General features: G+C 42.3%; 1 protein-coding gene across 2 annotated transcripts in view; it reads left to right on the plus strand.

Annotated features, from left to right (window-relative positions):
- The first annotated feature begins 422 nt into the window (after window positions 1–422).
- The window catches only part of CAMK4 (calcium/calmodulin dependent protein kinase IV), a 175,300-nt gene continuing 159,796 nt past the window's right edge, over window positions 423–15,926 (plus strand). The window contains exon 1 of one of the 2 annotated variants that reach the window (XM_080371234.1): window positions 423–5,765. In XM_080371234.1, the coding sequence (XP_080227360.1) occupies window positions 4,819–5,765 (947 nt within the window). In that variant the 5' untranslated portion in view covers window positions 423–4,818. The remainder of the gene's footprint in view (window positions 5,766–15,926) is intronic. The other variant, XM_080371235.1, reaches the window with a different exon arrangement.

Genomic DNA, 15,926 nt, shown 5'->3' on the forward strand with positions numbered 1-15,926 from the left:
GCAAAGTAACACAGAGGGATCTGCTGAATTTTTAGCTGGGTTTTGTTCATGAATCAGCAAAAGGAGGTGCACAGTCACTGAGGAACTTTTAAAATTAGGTGAGTGGCAGCTGTTTCCCTTCATAGATGCCTTAATGTTTGCTTTGATGCTGGACAAAATATAAATTGCAGGAATGAGAAAAAAATCAAGTTTAAAAAAATATGTTTTCCTAGTTCATAGCATATGTTTTCCAGTTTTTCAGTACATAGCATATCCACCTAAGCTACTAATGCTGTCATGCCTAAACATCCTTCTGACCTTCCTCCAAAATGACTGATTTACTACTGAATTGAGGCTGGACTCCAGCCTACTCCGTGAAAGTGAGGTTGCTTCATATAAATGACTGTTTCTCAGAAACTGCTAGTTTTGCCTTCCTCTTACAGTTTGTAGATGTCTTTTTCCAAATACCAAAACAATGATGAAATTGTCTTTTCCTTTTTCAAAGGAAAAGAAACACTATTAAACACTATTAACACATTGTCAGCTTTTTTATTTAAAGAGTGCCTAGCTGTAACTAGTACTCTTTGTGTCTGTTTTTGTAATATTTTCTGGTTTTTTCAACTTTCTGTTTGGCTGGCTTCATCTTAACCCTGGCAGAAAGTTTGTATTCTTATGTGTACATTTTAAAGATCACTTCATGGGTTGTTTTTTCTGTGGCTTGGGGTGAGGAGAGCGTTCTTTTTCCACCACCCTGTGCTAGACTGAGTTTAAACTGCATAATAGCATCCTAGGCAGGGGGAAAAATAAAGAAAAAAAGGAAAAGTTCCGCAATAGAAACAAAGAAGCATTTTATCCTTGAGAAAATTTTTTAATTGCTAATAAAGGCAGAGGATCTCCAGCTGGATTTTTTTTTTTCTTTTTGAGCAGGGATTACAGAGGCAGAAGCAGCTAAGTGGGCTTCACTCTGGAAGGACTATGTGTAACTTCTGTGGGTCCTACCAGGCGACTTTTGTGAGGCTTGCCCTCAAGGGATTGGTTTATTTGCATTTAATGACTCATGTAGGCTTTATCATGACCAGCTTTATATCCTTTAGTGAGCCAAAGGATGCTGTTTGATACTGCAAAATGAAAAGGAATGCTTCAAGTATCCTTCTACATTCTAGAAATCAAAGGATTGATTGATACACTTAAAAAGGGACAGAAAAGATAAGTGTAACGTTATGTTGATAAGACAATGTTTCAAAGGCAACTGTTCTCTGTGTCCTCCTGCAATGACTATAAAATGACCCTGTTGGTACCTGGAGCCTACATAATATGGTTCAGGGATGGCTGAATCACATTTTTTCTCAGTTCCTCTTCAGGCAGTCATTTGTTTTATCCCCACTTACATGTTTGCTTTTCCCAGACATGGGGAAAAAAAATGGTCTTGACTTCAAAACGTATGAGTAGGGGTTGAAGAAAAAGGGCATGTTGCTACAGTCCCTCTCCCCTATTGCCACTCTACAAAGGATCTCTCTGTTCATCTTCTTTTTTTTTCTTGCATAAACACATCTTCTCACTGCCACCACTCTTCTGATGGCCTCTCCCTACACTGTGTTCATTTTTACCCAATTTAATGTTTTCATGTGCACAGCTGATGAAAGAGCCTGTCTTTATCCAGCAGCTCTAGAAATCGTTAAGTAGGCTTAGATTTACATATAAAACAGCATGAAATATGAGAATTTAAGAGACTGTGATGAACTTGTTTGATACAAGTCATAAGGCTTCATCTACATAAATAAAAATAAAGAAACTAGCAGAAGGTTTTGGCATTCCTAATTGATGGGCATTCAATGGAAGCTTGCATAGTCATCCAGAGGTATTGGAAGTTGAGTGCAAGATGACAGATGTAGCAGAAAATAAAATGTAATGCAAAGCTTTGTATTCAGCAGGGAAAATCAGTGCCAGGTAAGGAAGGAGAAAACTTTTGGGATTTGCCCTGATCTGAACTTCTTTGACTTATATGTGACATGGTTTGAGGAGCTTCTGTTTCAGGAGACCTAATTTGCATTACACACATAGCAGGTAAGCATTAGGTCTAGCACGGGTGCAAACGTGGTGTCCATACTGGATCATCTGTGCAAAGAGGGAAGATCTAGTATCTGCAAATTATTTTGAGAGAAATGTTCCTTAATGAGGACAGTATCTGACAGTTTGTTTCTTATAGAAGACACTATCTTTTCTAGAATAGGTGTGGACACCTTGTACCTTCAATAAGAAGCTGAATTGTTTTTTAAAAAATATAAAATAGCAATACCAGACAAACAAGTAGTTTTTATTTAAGTTTCTTGAAAATATATGCTGCAGTTTTTCCAGGAAGAAATATTAGCCTAAACTGGCAAGGGTCTAACATTACTCTTCCAAATGATGCCCACAAACTGGGAACTATTCATTCAAAACCCTGAACAAAATTTGCTTGTTCTCTGGTTTCTGCCCAATGTCTAGCTGCTAGAATTGTATTAAAATTTCAGAAGTCAAGTTTAAATGGTTCTTACCCTGCACTTATTTTTAAAGTTAACCCTGGAAAGTGTGGACTGCTTATACCTGATGCAGTGATGCCTATAGAAAAGGACAAAAGCATTCCCAAAACAGAGTCACAGCAATAGAAGGGCAGAAAGATTGCTGATCCCACCTCTGGCAACACACCAGATTAGCTTCCTGGTTTGGGTTTAAATTTATGGGCGGCAGGGGAGAGAGCAGGAGGCTGGACATTTCTTGCATGTATTTTTTGTTCATGAAAACTGTTTCTTCTTTCCTCCGAGTTTGTAAGCTGGGTAAGTCAGCAGGAAAATGGTAATATTTGTAGCTCCATAATAAAATTTCACACACAGTATGCCACAAATACATAACTGAAGTTTTATCAGTGTTTTAGCTTCATGTCCAATAATGAGAGGGCAAATCTTCACGTCGTTAACATAGATCTGCTGTGAGTGGAGCACCGTGTGTTTGAAATGCTGCCTTTGGTTTCCTGGAGACTGAAGGAGGCATTCATGTACTGTAACCTGAAGACTTCCTTTAATTCTGTATGAACATATTTGGATATTATTATTGTAATTTTTTAAGGAAGTGGAACTCCTGGAGAATAATGTTCAGTCAGTTTTCAAGTACTAGGTCGTCAGCATTGTGCAATCCAGCTCACTTTGAGACAGTTTTCAGGAAAGTCAAATGCCTTTCGCATAGATGCCCCAGTACAAAAAGAATCCCCTGGTGCTATGTCATTTAGCAAGAAGCCCATAAAGGCTCATGCTAAGCATACCCAGGTCATCTGAGATGTGAATCTGGTTGTAGGTACCCGGCTAAACATAATCTCACTAAAATGATTGTTACAGAAATCCCACCACAACAGAAATATACATGCCCTTTGGGTTACAGAATATGTTAGGTATTTTACTAAACAAAACTGTGACATGGAATATGTGGTGTGGAATACCACTGACTTCTAAGTGTGCCGATTGGCCATTTTGTGCATATGTGCGTGATTTTCATCATCAGTGACCATTTCTTCTCCCAGGAGAAGCTGTCAGAAAATGTCATAAGAAAAGAGGAAAAGATGTCACCTAGCAACCGAAGCTTTATGAAGAAAAGTTCCACACTGACCAGCAGAGACAGAGGGAGCTGGGGAGCTGGGAGGGGGCATGAGTGACAGTAAAAAGGCTGCTTGTCTGCTGCTCTGGCGCGGATCTCAGCCCTGTTACAGCAGATGCCCTGGGCACAGAGCTTGTCTGAAAGGAAGTTTGGCATTTCTGTCGAAGTGGCTTGCATAGAATTTGATTTACAAAATAGAGCTTTGGGTTACTCTTTTCTGGCTTTCGAATATGGATTTGAAAACGATAAAATCTGAAATTGTGATGGGGATCTACATTTTAATTTTATAACTGCAAAAAGCAAACTTGAGAGGAAAGGGTATTATCTCTCTTTTATCTATCTCATTTATCTCTTTTATCCTTTCTTACTACTAACAAAGACCAGATTAGCAGATATTTCTTCTATTATCTGATTAATCAGAGAGGAGCATTTCTTTTTTTAAGGTCTTTGAGAAATTAAGAGATTTGGAGTTAAGATTACTTGCCCCCCTGCGGGTACTGTATGGAAGCTAGGGAACAGTAAAAGAGATTGGTTTAGAGGGGAAATAAAACGTCTTGGAAAACGTTAATGCACCTGAATTAACGCAGTGCTGAGCAGGATACTCTGCTTTATCCGAGCAAGGAATACAACATTTAAAAACAGGCTGGTGGGTTGTGGTTGAAAATTAGAGGACCATACTTCTGTCACTTCTGTCGCACAGGCTTGCACATGGTCCATTTTACCTCCTGCCTGTGCTTGCGTGACAGTATGAGTGGGTGTAATAGCATGGAGAGGATGTGAGTGGGATTGATCTGGCACACTATGCATGCGAGGCACACACAACTGCTGCTGTTTTATTTCACCACTACACCAACAGAAACTGCCCTTTATATAGCCACTTCTGATTAAGGTTTTTACAGTCGGGGATACAATATACTTTATTATAATTGCATGCCTTTCATAACCTGCAGATTTCAAAACCGGTTAAGAGTGGGATTGCAGCATGGCAATTTTATTTCTTTATGGCTTCTTTTACTTCTGTGGTGGTGGGGCTGGCTGTATTTTTTTGATTTTTGCAGTCATGTTCGAGCACTTGTCAGTCTCTCTTTCCTACCGCTGTCTTGTTCACTTTCTGCCTCCACACCCTCCTTCCGAAACACACAGCAAACGCGAGGGAGAAATCCCGAACTCCCTTGTTGATCCCCGACAACCGACCCCAGATATGTAACCCGCAAAATGGTGCAGCCTGACGGGTGGCGCCCACCTCGCTGCGGGCTGCGCATCCCTCCCGGGCCCGCCGCGGCCGGTCCAGCCCGCGCCGCCCGCCCCGCCACAACCGACAGCGGTCCCTCCGGATGGGGATGCCATTTCTCCCGTCGTGAAGTTGTCCTCCCGCGGAGCTCGGTCCCGCCGTTCGTGGGGCTGAGGGGGGCTGCGCCCCCGGCTACCGCTTGCGCCAGGATGCCTTCAGGGGACTCGCAGGGCGCCCGCCGTCCCGGGCAGCCCCGGGGGTCGCTCCCCGCCGGCAGCCAGCGCCCGCGGGCCCGGGGCGGCAGCGGCCGGCGGCACTCGGCTCGGCGGGGCCAGGGTGGGCGCGGAGGCGGTGCGACCCCCAGCCGGGGCACCTCCCTGCGCCGCGGCCGCCGCCGCCGTGCCCGCCCCGCCGCTCCGCCCCGCCGCCCTCCGCCCCGCTGCGCCCCGCCCCGCCGGCAGCCCCGGGCCCGCCCCGTCGGAGGCGCCCCCGCCGCCCCTCTGGGCTGGGGGAGCCGCCGCCGCCGCTCCAGCCCGGCCCGGCCCGTCGCGGAGAGGGGGGGCGGGGAGGAGGAGGAGGAGGAGGAGGAGGAGGGGAGAGCGAGAGAGAAAGGGAGGGAGGGAGCGAGGGAGGAAGAGACAGAGGGGAGAGGAGGGAGGGAGGTGAGGTGCGGTGCCGCCGTCGCCAGCCGCCTTGTCGCTCTGCTTTCTGCAGCCAGTGCGGAGGAGGGGGCAGCCCCCGGCAGGCGTCCCGGCATGCTGAAAGTCACCATGCCCTCCTCCTCCTCCTCCTCCTCCTCCTCCTCCTCCTCATCCTCCTCCAGCTCCTCGGCCGCCAGCCGCCCGGGGTCCGCCGCGCCCGACTACTGGATCGATGGCTCCAACAAGGACACCCTGGCCCACTACTTCGAGCTGGAGTCCGAGCTGGGACGGTGAGGCGGCGGCGGGCCGGGCGGGCCGGGCGGGGCGGCGGGCGCGGGGTCGGGGCGCGGGGCGCGGCGCCTCCCCGGGCGGAGCGGCGGGGCCGGGGCTGCCGGGGCTGCATTTCCCCTCCCCGGCGGCGCCGCGTCGCTGCGGCGAGAGCGGCAAAACTTTGGTTTGTCTGAAGGGGATCGGGAGAGCGCGCTGCCTTTCGCGGCGTGTAGGTTTTCGAAGGAAAAATCTACCTCCCGGGAGCCAAGCGGTGCGCGTCCCCAAAAGAAACGAGTGGTTTTCGGGAGGAGGCATCAGTCCGCCTCGGTAAATGCTGGTCCACATAAGCAGCTTTACATTAGTCAGGTTACCTGTATATTTGCAGAGTCTAGACCCAGTACTGTATCAGTTGAATGGTAGGCATCACTTTGAGAGCACTAAAATGCCAGGTTTTTGGCAGCCTCACTTCATACAAGACCTTTTGTTGTTACCGCCCGTATCAGCACCTTTAGACCTTGTGCTGGCAAAACTCCCACCCCAGACAGGAGTCCATGAACAGGCCCCTGCAGGCAGAGGCTTTTCGTTGGAGTGCAGTGCAGAAGAGTGAGCCTCGTGCATGTTCATTCATGAATTCTGCACTACTGCCCTAATGCTTCTGCTGGGCAGCCTAAAGGTCCCAAGTGTTCCATTTTTTAAAAATCTGAAGTCCAGTGTAAAATGCTATGCCTATATCTAATGTGTGATTTTTACTCTATAAATACAGTTGGTGGTTTATGTTGAATCTGTGGGTAGAAAATAACCTGCGTGTAGGGGAAAAGTGAAAAATGATAGCTTTTTAAAGGGTTTATGGTAGATGACTTAAATCTGTAAACCAGCAGGTAATAAGTAGCAATTGACAATTTTTTCAGTGATAGAGTATTAAAATCCTGGGTGGCTGTGGGAAATTTGCAGGTAATAACATGGTTGCCTTGGTACAGTATTTCTGCAGAAAGGGCATGCAGTGAAAGTTACTGCTACAAAGCATACCTGTGCTTGTTGAGCTGTAACTGATAGGGGCAGGAAAGGCGTAGAAATACACAATAATATCATTCTTGGCTTGCTGGCTAGGTCTTAAGCATCTGCTGCTGCCTCTTTGCCACTATTGCTACTCATGCTAGCCAGGTTTAAATAGGCATAGGTTTATGTATGCTCACCACGTTTATACTTGACTTCACTGTGCGCCTATGCACAAACATAAAAATGTAAAACATGAAATATTGTTGTGTCAGTTTTATGTTCAAAATTGGCCAAAAAAAATTGTGTAGTGCCAAATAACAGCAGTTGATACCAACTCTGTTGCCTGGATTAATACTGTTATGTGTGGTCTGTCTAGAATCCTTTCAGCATGTGTGATAGTGACTGTGGGTTTCATTTAAGAATAGTCTGTATTGGTGATACATCATGGGTTTCTGGTGTAACTTGGAAAGGGGTTTTAAAATGTGAACTCTCCTGTGTGAGGAAGGAAAAGTTAATGAAAGCTGAGGTGCAGTGGGCTTTTCTACCTTGCAAGGTGAGGCAGTAGATGCTGAAACCCTGACAAGGTTTGAATAAGGAAAATAACCGCACCCAACTAGTGTAGAGATGCGAGTCACTACCTCTGCTCTGCTGTTGGATAGAACAAGGAAATAATGTTTAAAACAAAAGCACAAAGAAAACCGGTAAGAACTTATATCTTAATCAAAGAATATGAAGTAGGGAAGGGAGAGAGAAGAACTCAGAGGAGTACATGCTCTGAGGGAAAATCACACCAGTGGGTATGGCAGTGAGATCTTGATCCTTAGGTCCCAAGGCTAGCATTGAGATCCTTTCAGAGCCAGCATCCAGAGTGCTGATGTTAATCTCAGACCCCCTCTGATAGCCCAGGTGTGTCTTAGCAAATCTATAAGCAGATCCAACAATCCTTCTTGGTTCCTAAGTCTAATATAAAACTACTGTTTTCTCTTGGTAACCTTGTGTCCAACCTTTTAATTGTGGAGATGATTTTGAGTACCTCTACCAAAAAAATACCCATTGCTTAGGTTAGAGGTGGTGAAAGTATGTCATGTGAGGCTGAAAAATGTGGGTATGTTATCCTTTTAGATGCGGTAAATGAAAACAGCATATTAAAATAACCAACTGGAGACACTATCCTAAAATATCTTTAACAAGTACAGGGACTGGAAGATGTCTTGTGTCAGACTGCAAAGACCTACATTTGGACAGCTGTTGCCTAGTTTGGGAGTTCCCTTTAGGAAGGAGTGCCCTTTCTGCAAAGTATGTCTGGCAAATCGTGAAGCCATCATAGTCAATAATTCTTCCTTGCGTGACCAACTAAAGAGTCGGGGGAGAAACGGGGGAAGCTCCTGCTAGCAAGAAAAATAATAAATGTCTAAAAGCTTGGGTAGAAGTAAACAGTTGTCTTTCAACAGTGGAGTTCCACAGGGATCGGTTCAGGTGTCTGTGCTGCTCAACATGTTCATAAAGGGGTCAGACAGTGATATTTGATGGTCTTACTAAATTATTGAGGGTTTTAAAGACAGCCTTGCCTATAAAGAATTGCAGAAAGACCTTATTGGACTGATAGGGCATTTAAAATGGTGGATGAAATTCAGTTTAGATAATTATTTCTCCTCCACCCCCATTTCATTTTAGTCCCCGCCCCCCCCCCCCCCCCCCCCCCCCCCCCCCCCCCCAGTAAATCCTATAGTGAGGTTGAGACAGAGATCTCTGGAGACATGTGTGGCATGGATGGAACACCTGTCTAGAGGTGATTGTTCACTCTTTTCTTTGATGCAGGCTCTGCAGGGCATCTGACAAAGCTAGCAAGCCAAAAATGAGCCTCGGGAGGTAAGGCCATTTCAGCTCAGTGTGTAGTTAAGTGGTGGAACTCCGGGCTCCTGGATACTATGGGCACTGAAAGCTCACATGGATTTAATGGGCAACTAAGCAAGTTCAGGAAATCCATTAAGACTGATCAAATGTGAAGATACTAGCTATTGAACTGTCAGTTGTTGAACGTTATCAGAATATTTTTTGACAGTACTGATACAGGTTTACTTCTGTTCTTACAATCTTCTTGAGGTTAAAAGCATTCTGGGATAGGCAGGCTTTTACCGTGACCCAGGACAGCTATTTTTATGTTCTACAGAATGCCTGGCTAGTTAACCATACTTTTAGTCCATTTCTGACAAGTTGGTTTTGTGTGTACCACATAACAGGAGTTAAGAATGCTGCAAAGATGAAATTTTGGTCTTGGCTTTACAAAGAGTATCTGTTCCTTCTCAGAAGGTTGCAACACTGTTAGTTGTGGACATTGGAATTCTGTTCTGAGTGTAATCGTCTAAAAGGTTATTTTCCACACTTGGAAAAAGATTTTAATAGTTTTAGGTTCTAAACTGGTATGTTCCTTAAAGACTAAAACCTTTTATTAGCCTTATGTAACCATGCTGTATGTTTTGGTACAGAGTTTCTGACTTCAGGATTAGTCTAAAAATAGCATTTGAGTGAAGACGAAATTAAGTAACAATTTTTTCGATACTCGGCAATATTGCAAAAAAGGAATTTCTCTTTGTTGCAATTTCAGTTATGGAATCTTACTTAACATGCACTTCCTTGCCTAACTGTGCCAAACTACATAATTATTTGAGTTGAAACTACCTAATATTGTTATTGTAGGCATATTGCAGATTATTAAATGATCAAGAGCAGCTGGAAGTATTTCCAACTAAATCCTTAGGGCTTTCTTTCAGTTTCAAAGCATGAATTAAATAATAATAGTAGTTTTTAAAAAGCCTTAAGACTTACAGGCATTTTTCTGTGTGTAAGAATGATAAATCAGGATTTTCCAAGATTACCTGTTCGTTTGTGGGCAGCCTTTCAATTGTATAATCCTTACTGAGGACCTGAAACTGAAAGGCACCCAGTACTTGCAACTTACCTTGAACTGACAGTGTGAGCTGAATCATAGGTGGTTTCTGTCCTTCAGTTCACAGAGAGAGTTTAAATCCGGTCTGTGGTTTGAACTCAAGATTTCAGTGTGCAGAATGATGTCTCACTCTGTCAATCCTATTTATAAGTGCTGTCGTAGTAGCATCTACTTTTGTAATAGCAGTAGTAGATGAAATCAGGTAACTTCTTTGTATAATTTTATAGAAATTGATTGGTTTTGCACTCAATGGTTTGAAATTCAAGCATTTTTTTGCTTTGAAAGTATGCCAATTATTTCCCTTTCCATTCCTTCATAAAAAAAAAAAAAAGTAAATGGGCTTTTTTTCTGTTCTTCTCAGGCGTCATTTGTTTTATGGACTGCCGCGTTTATTTTGAAAATCAGTTGCCATTTTGCTTTGAATTTTGCTGTGCATTTAGCGTAGGTCAGTCCCTCCTTCAGTAATACTTTCAATTACTTGCTTGTGACTTTTAGTACTGGACCTGAGGATTTTCCAAAGAGATGCAAGCTTGCGGCTGACAGCACATGGTGCTAGCTGTGTGAATGTGAGCATGGAGTGCTTCGCTGAACTAGGATGAGAATTATCTTTGAGCAGAAATGCCTGTGTAGATTTGCCTGTTCCCTACATCACATCGTGCCATGAACTGTAGCTTGCTTGTTACCCTCTTGCCTTCAGGCAAGCAGCAAGCATTTTCATGCAGGCAGTTCTTGCTGATAGGGAAGGCTGCTGCAGAGGTGGGTCTGAGGCCTTGTTTGGGACTGTTGTGGTAGGTGCATTAGACCTTTTAGGAGATACAGAGGACATGGTATTCTTTTGGTGCTGGCCAAAAGTGGCAGTTCATCGTGGAGAATGGTCTTCATGGATTGCACCAGCCAGCGTAGCCCTCCCTAGCTGAAGATTTTCACTTCCTTTTGCTCTTGAAGGGGTACTGTCCCCCTCACCTTTCCCTTGAACAATGTCCTAAGCATTTGACCGCAGGCTCTTTTATGGCAAACACGTACTTTGCTCCTACTGAAGCAGAGCTGTTGTGAAGTAGAGAATCCAATGCTAAATTGGCCAGAAAGAGGATGTCAGATTTTTGTTAAGCAAGGTGCTGCTCTAAGAGAGGGGGAGTCAGCCCCTCTCAAAATACATGTTGATCTACAGTCATAAATAAAAAGTAATATCAAGCAGTGAATGCTTTTTGTGGAAGCTCTATAGCTTCTTAACCCTGATGTTCTGGATGAAATTACTTGCTTTGGTACCAGGAACCTGAACTTGCAATGCCTAGTCCACGGCTTGACAGCCAGAGTTCTTTACTCTGTGCAGGGAGAGTATTTTCTTCAGTTTTGTCTGGTTCAGTTCAACAACTGGTTATTTCAGAATTAAAAAAATGGGTGTTGAAAAAGCAAGAAAAGAGAATTTCCTCTATCATTCAGTAAATAAAAACCAGTTGAGAGTAGACATACCATTTCACCTGAGGCTTGCTAATCATGGGGAGAAATGGGCTCGGAGGGTAAATACTTTGAACCTTGCCATGGGAGATTATTATTGACTCAGTTGTCCAAACGCCTACCTTTGGCACGAAGTTATCTGTCTAAACATTATCTCTCTCTGTGTTTCTTAGTTAGAAAACAAGAAAGCTTTTTTTGACTATTTGTTCGCACAGCTGACACTCTGTTCTTGTTAGAAAATGAGTTTTGAGTTTTACAGACAGTTGTTCAAATCCCTCTACAGTTGGGATTTGTGGCAAAGCCATTGTTCTGCTGCAGCCAGGAGTTTTGCATTGAACTACAAACTCAACACCTGCTTTGCTAACTCTTAGAAAACAGATGACAAAATATGCATTTTTCTTAATGGCCTATGTGTATGTCTGATTCCTGCTAATACTGTAACAGTCATTGTCTCTGTCATTTCGTGATGGAAAATAGGTTGTTTGATTCATTCAGCTATGGACAAAGTGTTTGGTTGTCAGCACTTGTGATCAGTCACGTCAGAGAAGCTAACACTACCATAACCACCTTCTTTCAGGAAGAAGTTAACGATTCTGTGGAAGCAACTGCCCAGCTACCTCTGTAAATAAACAGGTTACTTGGTTTTTAATACAGTCAGTAATATATATATCATAGCTGTATTATATAAAAAATAGTTTGAAACAAGCTTTTCTTCTTCGAAACATGAACTGAAATAGACTACAGCTAATAGCATGTTGTGGCATGTTTCCAATTAAAGGAGCACGAGATTTTGTTTGTAACATTGTATTGTACCATTGCTATTTTAAAAAGGCAGTTTGTGGATGTGTCAACACTGAGGTTTTAATTTGGGTAGGGAATGACTTTTGTGAAACAAATGTCCCAATTATCCCCTCTCCGTGTCCCTTGCTTTGCATCAAGGGGCATTCTTGGAGCACATAGAGCAGACAGAATGTAGCTGAACCAGAAGATGCAGTTCAGGTGCACTTAATCCACTCTTGTGAACAATCAGTTCACAGGACCAGATCAGGGCTCATCTGGTGTAAAACCTGCAAAAAATTTGTGTGTTCATATCGGTATGTTGCCACCATCCATAACAGTGGTGTGCTCCCAATGCACTGCACTACATGCTACTGCATACCTAGATTATATGTTCTAGTGATACTGTATTTGAATCTAACTGTAGTTAATTGGCAATTTGATTAATGGGATGCTTGTGATATCATGCATTCAACATAATGTGCAGGTCAATGTCTGTCTGCTCAAGTTTTAATTAACTTGGAAGCTAAAGGGAGTATATATTATATAAATAAAAATTCAATACTTAGAGCAAGCATTGAAAGAGTAGTTAGTCATTGCAGAGTATTGCATTGTCTCTGTACTCATAGTAGTTTGTGTACTCAATGCATTGTTCTGTCAATAAACTGAGCCGTTACCTTTTTTCTATGAAAGGAGTGGTGGGGTGGTTTTGAATAGCTGGAATGAATAGATGATCATTCTGTGTAATTTTCACAGCTTTCTTGTACTTAAAAAAGAGCTATTAGAAATAACAATTCTCTAACATATTTTTGTTATCATTTTTTTTCTTCTGTCAGCCACTATGCATTTTTCTCATTGGTTTTTATTGTCTTTTTCAGTTAAAAAAATATATGTATTTCTAATGGAGAAAATGACTAGCTCTTGAAGTAAGTACTCCTAAGAATACCAAAAATATTTTTTGCACGTAGAGCTTTTAAGAGTTCAAAGTAATGATATCATTTATGTTAGTATGAGAGTAGTCATATTTGAAAAACATTGCAGTAGTCTGCAAGGGGTCAGATACAACAAAGTTGTTCTTGTAGCTTGTTACAGAGAAAATGATGAAGTATTTTCAAGTTCATTTGAAATCATGATTGTGTAATAAAACTATGTAATTCTGCATGGAGGGTAGGTAAATCTACTAAAGACCTGTGGTTCGAGAAGCAAATACGTGCTCATTCCACTGTGTCTTTTGGTGTGTGTCCAAGTGTGCACAGTATTATGTAAGCGATTGTAATGGACACAATTCATAGGTAGAATTTTACCAGTAACAGATGCTTGAATGCTTGCTCACATGGCAAAAAGCCACATTTGAAAAGATCACCAGTTGTCAGTGGCGGTCAGTGAAAAAATACTCGCTGTTTGCTCTAGCTTGTGCCCCATCTGCGGAATTCCAGGTACTTGCTAGAAAGGACTAGCTATCCTCTCCAGTTACTCAGATTAAAGAAGTTTTATCTTCCCGAATGTTGTATGAAAAGGTCAAGCAGGAAATGGAAAAAAAAATAGTCATCCCCTCTCCTAGTTTTGTTTATAGTACAACGGATTGAGCTGGCTTTATTGCAGTAAACCTGAACAATTCTTCTGTGGTGGTCTGCTAGCCAGAAGTTTGGCCCGGCTGTGGGAAAGTGATCTTCTGACACTGCACATTGTGTGGAAAAAAGTGCAAAGATCTGAATATTATTTTCATCTATATATGTACAATATGTATGTACCATTAGTGGGAGTTAATATTGCATAAAAAGAAAGAATATGTACTCCCTTTTGCTTTCACAACAAAGCAGAATTTAAACATAAACTTGCATATTTGTTGTTGACTTCTTTGTTTAGGCAGTCTTATCATGCTTCCTTTCTTCACAATAAGCAGACCTTCATTAGCTGAGCAATCACTGATTTCACAAGGGATATTTTTTTTACAGTACAGTGATGCTCATTCTGAGAAAGGGTAACCAAATGTTCTGTGTGTTTCCAAATGTTGATGCTGCTTTTGATTTTTGATTTGTCTAATAACTTTTAGAATATTTGTGGTTTCCCTGTCTCCTCCGTTAAAAAAAAAAAAAAAAAAAAGTAAGAATGACAGCTTTTACAACCAGTCATCGATACTTGGAAAGACTCTTACTTTTGTTGTTAGTGAGCCTTCATTTGGCCTGGCATGATCAGTGTCCCCAGCCAGTCAGTAATCACCAGAAAACGCATTTTAACTTGCTGGTTACTGCTCTTAAAAACTAAACTAATCTCTAATTTATAAGGATTCTTTTTTATTATTATTCTTCATTGTTCTTTGGAGTTTAAGCTAGCAGCTTGGTGAAATCTGAGCTGGAGAATCATTAAGAATTTAATTTCGGGGGTTTTGTGTTGTCAAAGCACGTCATTTTCTTTTTGTCGCTTTTGCCTTACTTTTGTAATTCAGTGTTAGGAGAGATCTATCAGAGTGACACCACCTTTGGCAAAAGTGCACAGGATGTGTTTTCCCAGAGTTCTATCTGTGTAGCTTTTAAACCTCTAAAAACTCACCTGAACAAGGCAAGAAAAGCATACTTGTTCCTTGCTCTGTTCCAAGACTGCAGTTCATTATCTGTGATGCTCTCCCAGCTTTCTGATGTAGGAAATCAGATCTGTTTTGGAAAGTGTTTTGTTGAAATGGGATTAATGGGGAAGGTTCTTCTCAGAATGGTATCTCAGCTAGCAGCATGCTCCAGAGCAGCCCGAACATACTGTAACTGCTGAGGATTATGTGTTTTAAGGACAGACTGACATTTCCCTTGAATTTACTGGAATATGTAGGAAGGTTGTCGTCATGCACACGGAAACTTAATTCTTTTTTCCTGGTTAGCTATGGGGTTTTTAAGATCTCTTAGCATGAGGCAATGAGAAAGATCATTGAGAATGAACAGTCCAAGACCGTTTTCAAGTGTGGGTTTTTTGATCAAATTATACATTACATTTGCTCGATTTCTTAGACTATATAATGTTCAAATCAGAAAGGTGGAGTAGTGGTGACATAATACTATACCAATGAGCATTGCAAATGAGTCTTTTGGTTATAGAATGAATGCAAAAATTGTGTTGTTACGGTCATAGGTTACTACCAGTTAAAACACATAAACTACTGGGCACCATCAATATTTGCATCTATTGCCTTGAGAATAGGTTGCTGAGGTGTTGTTGCTTTTTGTGTAAACTAATCCGAAGTTAGAAGACCCTACAACAATATGATTTTGAAAGGGACCGTTCAATCTGTAACAACCAAAGCCTTTGTCTCTTTGAATTTCATCTGCATGGGATAACAGGAAAGAAATTATTTGGCATGAACCACCAAATTATAAGGTTGGAGTTGTATGCTAATTCTGACACAAGTGAAGTAACCACCTGAACAACATAATATTCTACCTTCTAAGCTGTCCTCCTTTCACATGTCTGGTTATCCATGCTAGAACTCCAGAACCGTAAGATGTGAAATAAAAGATAAGGAAAATAGCAACCCTGCTGAGGAAAAAAATTATAAAACATGCTGCCTTTTGACAGTTTACTGTCTGTCTATTAGGGTTGCGGATTTTTTTGGGGTTTTTTTTTGGGGGGGGGGTTGGTGTTGGGTTTTTTTGGGGGGGTAAAACATCAGTAAAAGCAAATCCAAGATTTATAATGCAAATCCTCAAAAACAACAGCATTAAAATTTAAGCCATTCAACAAATGTATAGTCTGTGCTTCAATGCATACCTTGCTGTGAGCATCCATATGCCACAGGTAAGATGCCAGAACTGCAACTTTACCTCAGGATTGATGTCATCTGCACAATCCTTTTCCCCAATCTCTCCTCACTAGAAACATGTGATGCCTCCCTTCTCTGCCCTCTCTCCAGGCATTGGGAGAAAAAGCAGTTTAGGGAAGAGGCATCATTCTAAAACAGATCGTGTGTCTCCCCCCGCCCCGCCCCCCCCCCCCCCCCCCCCCCCTAATTTTTCCTTCTTGC

Source organism: Falco punctatus (genome assembly GCF_963210335.1).
Source record: "Falco punctatus genome assembly, chromosome: Z".
NCBI lineage: Eukaryota > Metazoa > Chordata > Aves > Falconiformes > Falconidae > Falco > Falco punctatus.